General features: G+C 37.1%; 1 protein-coding gene across 3 annotated transcripts in view; it reads right to left on the bottom strand.

The window, feature by feature from the left end:
• Nucleotides 1–13743, bottom strand: part of OSBPL8 (oxysterol binding protein like 8) — a 193490-nt gene that overhangs the window by 82774 nt on the left and 96973 nt on the right. For 2 of the 3 annotated variants that reach the window (XM_008059784.1, XM_008059786.1), the window contains exon 4: nucleotides 8925–9062. In XM_008059784.1, the coding sequence (XP_008057975.1) occupies nucleotides 8925–9062 (138 nt within the window). The remainder of the gene's footprint in view (nucleotides 1–8924; nucleotides 9063–13743) is intronic. The other variant, XM_008059787.1, reaches the window with a different exon arrangement.

The following is a 13743-nucleotide window of genomic DNA, read 5'->3' as shown; positions in this document are numbered from 1 at the left end:
GAATCTAATGCCTGATGATCTGAAGTAGAGGTGAGGTGGTGAAGCTAGCACTGGGAAGCAGCTGCAAATACAGATTAACCCTTTGCATTCTGATGTCCCTCATAATCAATCTAGTAAACTGCTCTGATGTCCCCTCGTAGGGTACATAAGATAGTGCTGGTGATTATACAGGACAAATTTATGCAAGAGCAAATTTTTAAAAAATGTATGTTTCCTTGAAATTTTCCATTCAAACTGTACAAGAAAGCAAAAAAAGAGATGGAATATCTATACCAATCAGTTGAGAAGTGGTTTTTAGGAATCATGAGTGCATCCTTCCACATCTTTGAACAACAGACTGGACAATAAATTACATATTATTAATGTGGGAAGAAAGAAATGAGACCGCATTGTCTGCTTAAACAGAAAAACACCAGGTAGAAGACATCAAAGAAATTACTATTGCAAAACATGTATCAGTAATCTGCAATGCATGCTGATGATTGTTTCACATGCTACCTCACATTAGAAAAATATAAGATATAAAATTTTAGCTGGGCTCGGTGGTTCAGACTGTAATCCCGCGCCTTTGGGAGGCTACGGTGAGTGGATTGCCTGAGCCCGCGGGTTCGAGACCCGCCTGGGCAGGCAAGACCTCATCTCTACAATAAAATCAAAAAATTAGCCGGGCGTGGTAGCGCGTGCCTATAATTCCAGCTACTCGGAAAGCTGAGGTAGAAGGATCGCCGGGGCCCAGCAGGTCAAGGCTGCGGTGGCCGGGAGCAGCCACTGCACTCCAGTCTGGGCAACAGAGTGAGACTCTAACTCGAAAAAAAAAAAAAGATATAAAATTTTGAGCTAATGTATATAAAAGCATGAGGACCTTTAAATGTTAGCTGTTATATTATTATCAATAAGCTTTTGGAACTCTTAACTATTTGCATTCAGAAATGCATTCATAAATATGTTCCTCAATGTCCAAACTTCCACTATAAGCCAAATACCACCATAATAAAATAATTGGTTCCAAAGCTATACTATTTAATATGAAGTGATACATTTTTCACTATTTCGTAAAAAAGTGTGATTGAGTTTCTGGTAGGCGATCCGCAAGATGTCTCTAAATGCAAAGGGTTACCAATTGGCAGTGAGATTTGACTGCACAGAGACCATAACAAATCAATTTCTTGCAGACTCATATCAAAACCCTATCAGTGAGTGGCAAGTGAGTTGATGTACTTCAGTTGCATAGCTGCATCTGGTAACAGGCTTTAAGTCAGAATCCAACACTTAAATTTTAGTCTGCACATGGTCCACCCATTATTTTATTTACCACTTCCGTCTGTGCCTCTTTCCCACAATGATACTTGTCTCAGTAACAGTTTTAGTAAGTCCACAAGCTAACCCTAGCCAAAATGAGTAAAAAACAAATGTCACTGGAGAGATTTTTGAAAAAGGGGAAAGACCCAATGAGACAGCAGAATATTCTTAGACTGTCAACAAAAAGAAAGCTGCATTGAAAAGGAAATACCAAGAGTCCTACTTAAATTACAGTTTCATTAAAACAGGTGCGAGACCTCATCTCCACAATAAATCAAAAAAATAGGCGGGTGTGGTAGCACGCGCCTGTAGTTCCAGCTACTTGGAAGGCTGAGGTGGAAGGATCGCCAGAGCCCAGCAGGTCAAGGCTGCGGTGGCCGGGAGCGGCCACTGCACTCCAGTCTGGGTGACAGAGTGAGACTCCAACTCAAAAAACAAACAAACAAACAAAAAACAGGTGATTGACATTCTCCATGCCTGCTTTGCATAATATGTGACAACCATCTATTCATTGGAGCCAAGAAACCTTCAAAACTGCTTAGCTACACGGAGACCAAATACCCTGCATTAAAAGATGTGCCCTTGGAGTTTTTCAAAAGAAAAAATGTGAACATGAAGAACAGAAGCAATTATTGATGGCCATCACTTCATCAAATGAGAACGTCATTCTTAGTGGCTAACCGAATTGCTAAAACAAAGAAGCCCTTTCCTATTGGTGAAGAGTTGATCCTGCATACTGCTAAGGTCATTTGTCATGAACTTTTAGGAAAGGTTGCAATTCAAAAGGTGGCATTTGTTCCTCTTTCAGTTAGCACCATAACTAAATGAATTGATGAAATAGCAGAGGATACTGAGGTACAATTGTTAGGATTAATGAGTCACTGCTGTACACAACACAGGTTGATGAGTCTACCGATGTTGACAACAAGGCAACAATGCTTGTTTTTGTGCAATATATTTTTCAGAAGGATGTGCATGAGGATATATTTTGTGCACTTTTGTTGCTAACCAATACCACAGCTGCAGAACTATTCAAGTCTTTGATTGATTACATATCAGGAAAACTGAATTGTGTCAGTATATGCACGGACAGAAAAGCTGCCATGATTGAACAGCTTTCTGGTTTCACTACTTGGGTAAAAGAGGTTGTTTCTGAACATGAGTCTATGCACTGAGTCATCCACAGAGAAATGCTGGTTAACCTAAAAATGTCACCTGAATTTAACATTTTGCAGGATGTGATTTAAATTATCAACCACATTAAAGTGCATGCCCTTAACTCACATTTGTTCACACAGCTCTGTAAGGAGATAGAAGTTGAGCACACACATCTTCACTCACAGAAGTGAGATGGCTTTCTAAAGGTAGATCACTAGCCAGAGTTTTTGAGTTATGAGAGCCATTCCAGAGATTATTCTAGAAAAACAGTCACCACTGGCAGCACATTTCAGTGCCACAAAATGGGCTGTAACACTTACCTGTGTGAAACGCTCAACGAACTCAATCTGTCACTTCAGAGGAGAATGACAACTGTGTTCAAGTTGGTAGATAAAGTGGCTACATTCAAAGCCAAAATGGAATTATGGGGGTGATGAGTGAACACTGGGATTTTTGACATGTTTCAGACATTAGTGGAGATTTTAAGAGACTGAGCCAGGGCCTTCTTTCTCCCAACTGGTGCATGGTCACCTATCTCAGCTTTCAAAATAGTTTGCGCATCACTTCCCAACTACAAACTGGAAGACTCCTAAACTGGAAGAAATGGATCCGTGACTTACTTGTAAATAAACAAGGTGAATCGACTTTGTCTGTGCTAGAAGAGGATCAACTGCTTGAGATCGCAAATGACAGTGGCCTTAAAAGTATGTTTGAGACAACTTCAAACTGCCATATGTTCTGGATTAAAGTCAAGGTGGAAATTGCCACAAAAGCACTGAAAAGCCTGCTTTCATTTCCAACATCCTCTTTGTGAAGCAGGGTTTTCTGCAGTACCAGCAACCAAAACAAGATTATGGAGTAGACGGACATAAGCAACACACTTCGGGACCATCTAGTTGCAGGAAAACAAGCTTAGGGCTCCCACTGATTCTGCATTATGGTGAGTTATATAATTATTTCATTATATATTACAACATAATAATAGAAATAAAGTACACAATAAATGTAATGTGCTTGAATCATCCTGAAATTATCTTCCCTCCCTCTGGTCAGTGGAAAAATTGTCTTCCTCGAAACCAGTCCCTGATGCCAAAAATGTTGGGGACCACTGTTCCAGATATCTGTATACCACCTCCAAGAGTCAGTCTTCATCATAAGAGTTAACAAGTGTATGTTATTTCAAACAAAACTCTGATATCTGAAAACTGTGATATGAAATTTCAATGGACAAGCCATAGGGAGCTATTTGCTTTACAGAAAGCCAATAGGTTGACTCTAACAAAGAAGTACATCTAATACATAATTCACTTTACACATATTAATTTATTCATAAACTTGCCCTAGAACACTTAGACAGAGATCAAGATATAACTAACATTGGTTGCTTTAAATGCAAAAATCAGAGTGTTGTACATGGGTCATTCATATTAGAAGAAGTTCTAAATGAGCTTCTAGAAGATGCTAAAGTACAGCAAAGTCTAAAAATCAGTCTTCAACTAAAATAGAATAAATCTTTATTTAAAATATTGATAATAATAATTGTTGTTGTTATTATTATTATTATTAATTTTTTTGTGTTGGAGTCTCACTCTGTCACCAAGTTGCCCAGGTGGGTCTCGAACCCGTGGGCTCAGGCAATCCACTCACCTCAGCCTCCCAAAGCACTGGGATTACAGGCTGAGCCACTGAGCCTGGCTGTGTTGTTATTATTACATCAGCTATCAACTATCAGGCTTTAAGCTTTTTATATATATTAACTAATTTTCAACTTTATAAAAATCTTGTGCACTAAATATTATCTTCATTTTACCAATGACTGAAACATAATGAATACACAATAATGCATGAGTTCTTCATGATATTAAAAAAACTTACAAGGCCAAAAAACTGTCACTGCTGGAAGCAAACTATACATTATCCTTCAATCTAAAAACTAGCACTTGGCAGGAAACAAATGCCCATTTATCCTGCCTTTCCTATAGGAACCATATTTCATATTTACCAAGTAACCCTGAATTACCTGTTCTTTCCAGAAAATCTTCACTAACAGATGTAAAAAGAATGACAATTAAAAAATAATTATAGCCGGCTCGGTGGCTCAGCCTGTAATCCCGCGCCTTTGGGAGGCTGAGGTTAGTGGATTGCCTGAGTCTGCGGGTTCGAGACCCGCCTGAGCAGCGAGACCTCATCTCTATAATAAATAAAAAAATCAGTCGGGCGTGGTAGCGCATGCCTGTAATTCCGCTACTTGGAAGGCTGAGGCGGAAGGATCGCCGGAGCCCAGCAGGTTGAGGCTGCAGTGGTAGGAAGCGGCCACTACACTCCAGTCTGGGCGACAGAGTGAGACTCCAACTCAAAAAATAATCATCATCATCATCATCATTTTTTAGTTCCTAATAACTAATTTGGAGTACTGTTTAATTTGTTTGTCTGTCTTCTATATTTTATGTAAACTGGAAGTTAAATGCAAAGCCTTGATTATGTCGGTGCAGAGAATTTTTAGCAGGAATACTTTATATAGGGTGTGAGTCTGGGCACACCTTAATGATCATCAAAGAATGCAAACATCTTTTGCTGAAAAGTTGATGGGGAACACAATTTTTGCAGGGTGCCAAATATATCATCTCTGTTTTTAATTTTGGATCACAAAAGAGGGAAAAAAATTCAACTTTTCAATGAAGAGAATCAGGCCGTCACCACCTGAACCTACTGATCAGTCACATTACTTAACAGTGCAACAATCAGACAACAGTCAATTCATGTGATGCAGCATGAAATATCTTGCCCATACTCACACCCTTATAAAGTATTCCTGCCAAAAATGCTCTGCACTGACATAATCAAGGCTTTGCATTTAACTTCCAGTTTACATAAAATACAGAAGACAGACAAACAAATTAAACAGTACTCCAAGGAAGTAATCAAACAAATCCCAAAAAGTTGAACACTCTAATAAAACACTGATCCAGCTTCTTGCAACTTGACCAGATCTTGTCTCTACAATAAACAAACAAACAAAAATTAGCTGGGCAAGGTTGCATGTGCCTGTAGTTCCAGCTACCTGGAAGACTGAGGCAGAAGGTTTCTGCAGGCCACAGAGGTGGCCATGAGTGTGCCACTGCACTCTAGCGTGGGCGACAGAGTAAGACTCTGACTCAAAAAAATAAAAAAATAGTCAAAGGCACAAGAGAAAACAAAAGTAAACAAGGAGACTCTTCAGGATTAAGGATGTAATGACATAAATAAATAAGATGTATGAACTTTATTTGGTTTCAACAAGCCCACTTCAAAGACTTGGGGAACACAGGGAAAATTTAAATATGGACTAGGTATTAGGTTATATTAAGTAATTATCATTAATTTTGTTAGATGTAATAAAGGTTTTACGGTTATATTAAAAATGCTAATTTTTTAGAGATAATGTTAAGTATTTTGGGGCATAAAATCATGAAGTCTATAATTCACTCTAAATATTTTAGCTCTACTCCCAAATAAATTATTAACAAAAGGCAAATAATTTCTTAAATCTCAGCAATGGGTATATTAGTGGTCACTCTACTTTTCTCTCAACTACTCTATTTGCCTGAAAATGTTCATGTTATATAGAAATGAGGGTAGTTTTAACTATTAGTAACTCTTTCATTGGTTCATTAAGTCCTGAGTTAAAGAATTCTATATTCTAGTACACAGATACATGAATCAGATGACTCATATTTATTACAGTCAAAATTACAGTGCACAGAATATAAAAAACCAGGTCAGTTGCATCCTTTCAGAATTTTATCTTAATGAAGTTTATTTATACCACAGTGTATACCATATGTCCATTGTCAGGTCTTCAAGAAAGCATTTTGGCAACAAAAATGCTAATTTTCCAAAAATACCCTAAACAACTAAGCAATAAATGTTAGCATAGTAATTATTTTAATCTTGTTATATAAAATTTTTATTGTTCCTACAATGCTAATAAAAGTATTTCTAACACATGACTAGAAAAAGATTTTCCACTGAAATAAAGTAGAAAATGATCATGTAACTTACTACTTACCAGTTAGTACTCATTCTAAAAGAAGTTATAAAGCTTAATTTCAAAGGATAATTTATAGTTACACAAAACCTGACTAATTACACACAGTATAATATAATGTTTAGAACTCTAAATTTAATTTTTAAAAATAGTTGATAACCTAAATATATATGAACTTTCAGAACACCAAATTTAAGTAATATTTTATTTTATTTTTTGAGTTGGAGTCTTACTCTGTCACCCAGACTGGAGGCTGCTCCCGGCCACCACAGCCTCTACCTGCTGGGCTCCAGCGATCCTTCTACCTCAGCCTTCCAAGTAGCTGGAACTACAGGCGCGCACTACCACGCCCGGCTAATTTCTGATTTATTGTAGAGATGAGGTCTCGCCAAGTTGCCCAGATGGGTCTCGAACCCGTGGGCTCAGGCAATCCACTCACCTCAGCCTCCCAAAGCACAGGATTACAGGCTGAGACACCGAGATGTAATAGAGGTTTTACAGTTACATAAAAAGTGTTAATTTTTTAGAGATAATGTTAAGAATTTTGGGGCATAAAATCATGAAGTCTACAATTTACTCTAAGTAATATTTTAAAAGGCAAAGTCCTTTCGTCACAACAGAGTAGTGCCACAGGAGAATTCAGAACACTTGACTTAAAAACTTTTGCTTAAGGAGTAAATCCACTATACAAAATTGATCAATTATAAATTAAAAAGCGTGCTGGGCACAGTGGTTCAAGCCTGTAATTCCAGCACTTTGGGAGGCTGAGGCGAGAAGACTGCCTGAGACCAGGGATTCGAGACTAGCCTGACCAACTTGGCGAGACCTCATCTCTACAATAAATAAAAAAATTAGCCGGGTATGGTGGCTTGGAAGTTACTTGGAAGGCTGAGGTGGAAAGATCACCTGAGCTCAGCAGGTCAAGGCTGCAGTGGCCACGAGTGTGCCACGGTACTCCAGCCTGGGTGACAGAGTGAGAGACTCCAACTAAAAAAAAAAAAGTGTGATCCATGAGCCTCTTAGAGTTCCCAAGACCCTTCCAAAGGGTCTACAAGATCAAAACTAGTTTCGCAGTACTTTTTATTATGTTGACATTTTCACTGCTGGTGCAAAAGCAATAAAATTGCTGGCACCTGAGCACAAACTAAGGCAGAGGCACCAAACTGTAGTAGCAGTCACTGAATTATTCATGGGCATTCCCTCACACTAAAAGAATGCCAGTTTCACTTACAAATGTCCTTAATGAAGCAGTAACCACTAATAATCTCAAATATTTAGTATACACAGTTTTAATATTCCATGCAACAGCATGAGAAGTATACATAAAACATTTCTCCGTACTATATTTTTTAGTCTGTCAACACTTGGAAGAGCTGCATAATTCAGTTCAGATATTTTCCAAATCACTAATGCATAATGTTACAAAATCATGCATAAGTAAAGAGCCATTCAAAATTCAGAACAGACCAATGAATTTTAACAGAGTATGGAAAGTGTTCTGATACAGTTTGAGATTCCATATTGCAATTAACATTATAAAAATGACTAACTGTCAAGTATTATCAAAGAAGAATATCTATAATTATGTATAAAAGCTATTAATGTAATCCTCCTTTTCCAACTATATATATGTGAAGGCAGACTTTATTCATATACTTCAGTCAAATCATCACATCACAACAGATTCCTGAAGCAGATATGAAAACCCAGGTGTCTTTTAAGCCAGACATTTAAAAGATTTACAAAAACAATCAAAAAATAGTTCTCAATCAAGGATGATTTTGCCCCTCAAGGGACATTTGGTAGTATCTGGAGACATTTCTGGTTGTCACAACAGGTAAAAGTGCTATTGGCATCCACTGGCTAGAGGCCAGGGATCCTGCTAAACACACTACAATGCACTTCTCTCCACAACAAAGAACTATCTAGGCCAAAATGTCAGTAGAGCCAAGTTTGAAAAATCCTGAGGTAAATAATCCCACCCTTATCAAGCAATTTTTTAAGGGGGGGAGGGAATATAGTAATTTTTAATAAAAAACTTTTATAATAACATGTAATTAGTTTTTTATTTTAACTTCTTAGTTTTTATTTACAATAGAGAAAATATCAATAGATATAACCCACATAAACAGAAGCTCTTCAGGGTCTTCAATAATTTTTAAGAACATAAAGAAGCCACGAGGAACCAAGGGTCCAAAAAGTGTGAAAATTCACCAAATTAGAAGAATGGTATAACTAACAAATATGTTGCAACTATAAGAGAAATTAAAGGACACTAAAGGAAAGTGTACTCATTTCAAGAGTATTATAGATGACCCAAACAAAACAAAAAACCTTATAAAACTTAATAGTTTAAAAGAAAAAAAATTATGATAGACCTAAAATGTTATTCTCCTTTTCTCTCTCTCGTTAAACAAACATTAAAACTACAACTTCTTACCCTGGCCATGAGGACTTGCTGGACTAAGAGATGGCTGATGCAAATCTTTGGTTGGTGTTGGATAAGATTCTTTCCCTTGGCGCTGGCTCATTTTTCCTGGTGTCAGAAGTTGAGATTCGTCACTGTTTGCTACAACAGCTCAAGGAAAAAAGAGAAAATTAATTAGTACTAAAGTCACTTATTTACAATATGACATAGTCAATAGCATGAAATAGAATTATGACTAAAACAACTTAATACTTTAATAAATTCACATAATAGTTTTGTTTTCATGTTGATTTGCTATTGATCCAAGAGGAATCGCCAGGTAAACATAAGTCAAATATATAATTTATAGACATTATAAAAAACAAAAAATACATTTAACTATTAATGAAGGGCACCCCAAGGTTTACTGTGTAACTTTCACTGTGCTATTAACTCTATATTTGCCAACAGAACAATAAGCAAAAGACAACCCCATTTCACAGAATAAATACAAATGGTCAATAAACGAAGAAGATACTTGGCCCCACTAGCAATCATAAAAAATTACAAAGTATTAGCAGTATAAAATAATATTTTATGTTCACTAAAATTTCTAATGATCATGGAGAGTCAGTATAACACCTGTTTCAGAGATGGCAGTACTTGAAGTTCAGAGATTGCCTTTCTGAGACTAAATAATAGAAGCAAGATTCCAACTTTGAATCGTTTGGCTCCAAAGTCTGTCTCAATAACCAATTTAAATAGTGTTGTGAAGTTGCTTCTCACCCATTTGCCAACCTACTAATACAGGAAAGCAATGCCCAGATTCAGAGAGAGAGAAAACACTCAGTGAAGCAACAGGCTAATCACGGGTAAGTGCACAGTACCCTAGGGTCTCCATACTCTTTCAGTGCATGTTCTGTGCTTTCTGCCTTACAGACTTGAGTTTCATCTTAAGAAAGGATGATTTGGTCTTCACTCCAGGTTTAATTTTAAACTTAAACAATCAGAATTTCACTTTCACATTTTTATCACCAAATCTTTCAGATCAAATTGCTTTAATTTGTTTTCTATTTTGCTAAAATTTTCAAAATTGTATTTTAGTCCCTTATATTTCACAGTAAAAATACAAAAACACTTTTACCTAGCATCCAACTTAAGATATAAAAAATCACTTTCCCACCAAGTAAAAAAAAATCTATAGATGACTCTTAACTTTATACCTCTAGCTGTATCATCTCTCCCTAAACTCAAACTCACATACTCAACTGTCTGCCTTATAATCACCTCTTTATTACTTACAGGCACCTCAAAATTATCTAGAACATAATTCTTGATTCTGCTTATCCTCCAAACCTGCCTCTACCTGGTTTCAGTTGGTGCCATCACTGGCCCTCTCTCCCTACTTTCTCATGCCAAAAACCTTAGATGTGTTCTTTGGTTCTCTCTCTCTCTCTCTCTCTCTCTCTCTCTCTGTTTTATACCTCACATCCAATTCATTTGTGAAATCTTTAGAATCTCCATTCAAAATTTATCCGGAATCCCAGTTTTGCCTCACTGCCAACAACAACCACCCTGATCCAAGCCACCATGACCTTTTCACTGGACCACAGTAGCAGAATTCTACTTACCATCTTGCTCCTTGCTGCATAGAGTTCATTCTCTACACAGAAAGCCAAGCAATCTTTTAAAGTCATATATCAGATTTCCATCATGCAGAAATATCTTCAATGGCTTTCCACTATACCCAACCTCATTCTCCACCACTCTCCTATCAACTCTCCTATCAACTCTCCTATCAACTAGCTTGGCTCCTGTCATTGGTCTTCTTGGTATGCCTCAAAAGAGGCCATCTTGCCACAGTTTTAGGGCCTTTTTATCTCTTGCTCCTTCTACCTGGAATACTTCTACCCCAGATGTTCATACCATTGGCTCCTCTAATTTGTTGTCTATGTTCAAATGTCATGCCTTCAGAAAAGCCCTTTGGTTTCTTTATGGTGCTTTTTGATAAATAAGTCATTAATTTTAACATAACATTTGTGCCCACCCCTTTATAGTTATATGCTATCACTTTATCCACATGGTTTTCACTGTATCTTATCATTATATGAGATGATATGATTTATTTGCTTACTGTCAGCTTTCTTCCACTAGACCTTAAATTCCATGAAAGAAGGAAATTTTGTCTGCCTTATTTTCCCATAAATTCTCAGGTCCTGGTACATTCCCCAGCACATTAAAGTTGTTGTGTCCTGGCATACTAAAGATGTTCAATAAAATTCTGTTGCATGAATCAATCAACTAACTTTATATTTTCATAAAACTTCATCATCAGAAAGTATATGGTGGTTCCTTCAGTTACTAAATCCAAGATTCACTTGATTCCTAAAAATAATTACTGAAATTTTAAATGTACGGTATTGATGTGGAGAGACAAATTGACCTAAAGAGCATAACAGACAGCTTTTAGAAATAGACACACACAGCCGGGCTTGGTGGCTCAGTCTGTAATCCCGCACCTTTGGGAGGCTGAGGTGAGTGGATTGCCTGAGCCCGCAAGTTCGAGACTCGCCTGGGCAGGCGAGACCTCATCTCTACAATAAAATCAAAAAATTAGCTGGGTGTGGTAGCGCGCGCCTGTAATTCCGGCTACTCGGAAGGCTGAGGCAGAAGAATCACCGGAGCCCAGTAGGCGAGGCTGCGGTGGCCAGAAGCGGCCACTGCACTCCAGTCTGGGCGACAGAGTGAGACTCCAACTCAAAAAAAAAAAGAAATAGACACACGCATGAGGAGCCCAAATATATGACAGAGATAGACTATTCAATGAATGATATGAGGTTATTAACTGATTATCCATATTGGAAAAATAGATCTCTTCCTCATAGCACACACAAAGAATAGCTCTATAATGATTAAAGACAAAATATAAAAAGCAAAACTTGAAAGCTTTTAGAATGTAAACTTAGGGTAGGAAATTATTCCTTTAAAAAGACACAACAAAGTACTAACAAAAAAATGATAAATTCTACTACCTTAAAAGTACAAATTAATTTAATCAAAAGTTACCAAAAATAAACTGAAAAGAAAAAGCACAAAACAGGAGAAGATATCTCAACACATATAATTAACAAAAGGCTGGTATCCAGAATGTTCTTAAAAATATAACTTCTATAAATCAATTAGAAAAAGACCAACAACATAATAGAAAAATGAGGGGAAGACTTGAACAGTGATTTCATGAGAGAAGAAATGAAAATAGGAGATCAATACATGAAAAGATGTTCATCTTCTTTAGTAATGAGAGAAATACAAATCAAGATCACAATAAAATAAAGATTGCATATGCAGTATAATAAAAATTAATGTCTGATAATATCAAATACCGAAGAAGATGGAATCAAGATGTCTTAAGAACTGCTGGTGGATTATATATGGCTACAAGCACTTTGGAAGACAATTTGGAGCTATCTTAAAGAAAACGGAAAACCTTATGGGTCCAACAATTCTACTCTTGGTATCTAGAGAAACTTTTACAGATATGCACCAAGAGACAAGAATAAAAATGTCCACAGCAACATTGTTCATAATAGCAAAAAACAATTGAAAACAAAATAAATTAATTTCAATAAATTATGCCACATGTATATAATGAAAGTGTATACAGCACTAAAAATGAGTGATCTAGTTCTATACCAAACAACATTGCTGAATATTAAAAATAAAATGTCAATTACAGCCGGGCTCAGTGGCTCACCCAGCTATTTGGGAGGCTGAGGTGGGAGGATCTCTTGAGGCCAGGAGTCTGAGATCAGCCTGAACAACACTGTGACACCTCAGTCTCTAAAAAAAGTTAGCTGGATATCATGGCACGTGCATGTAGTCCTAGCTATTTAGGAAGCTGAAATGGGAAGATCACTTGAGCCTAGGAATCTGAGGCTCCAGTGAGCTATAATCACGCCACTACACTCTGGCCTAGGTAACAGAGTAAAAACCTCTTGGGGAAAAAAAAGTTCACTTCAAGAAGCAAGTGCTAGAGGATTATATACAGCATGATACCATTGTTTTAAAATTAAATTAAAAACCAAGCAAAACCTAGTGATATGCATGTGTCTAAAAAAATAAAAAACCCCACTATTTTTTAAAAAGCAAAATATGGTTTTAAAAAAATACAGTCTAATCATGTGCTCTAGGGGCAGGCCCAAGGATAGAAAAGAAAAGCAGCAGATAGACTTAGGTATTCAGGTCTTGAAAGACTTTACTACATACAAAAGGAAATAGTTTGAGAAATGTAAGTTTAGTTCTATTCTTTCTAATTCTGCTTCCCCCCAACCCCGCAAATTTAAACAGAGGTGGGAAGTCTCACTATGTTGTCCAGGCTGGCCTCAGACTCCTGACCTCAACAATCCTCCTGCCTCAGTTTCCCAAAGTGCTAGGATTACAGGCATGAGCCACCATAACTGGCCTCTGATGCATTTCTGACTGAGGTATTACTGTATGACACGGATCACCTGAAGTGAGAGAGTACATAGAAAGAGCAATGTACAGAGTGCACCTCTTTACAAAAATACCCAGAAAGCCCATCTTTCCACTTGATTTCCCTTATCCCATTCACAAGCGTTAACAACCATATGGACAAGAGACTGAGCAATATAAAATTCACTATGATGTCCTACATCATCTACACAATAGTAAACTATTCGAATGTAAGTTTAAGAGGGGCAGTAACTTTGTTTTTGTCTGCATTTCTCAGAGCATAACTGATACTCAATAAATACTCTCTAAATGTCTGAATAGATATTTGTCGAATGAATCACTGTATGATTCCGATGTAGTTTCACTGACTAACTCACCA

This window comes from Carlito syrichta, unplaced genomic scaffold (assembly GCF_000164805.1).
Source record: "Carlito syrichta isolate Samal-C Ts95f unplaced genomic scaffold, Tarsius_syrichta-2.0.1 Scaffold304360, whole genome shotgun sequence".
Taxonomy (NCBI): Eukaryota; Metazoa; Chordata; class Mammalia; order Primates; family Tarsiidae; genus Carlito; species Carlito syrichta.
This window is presented reverse-complemented; position numbering and strand designations above follow the sequence as displayed.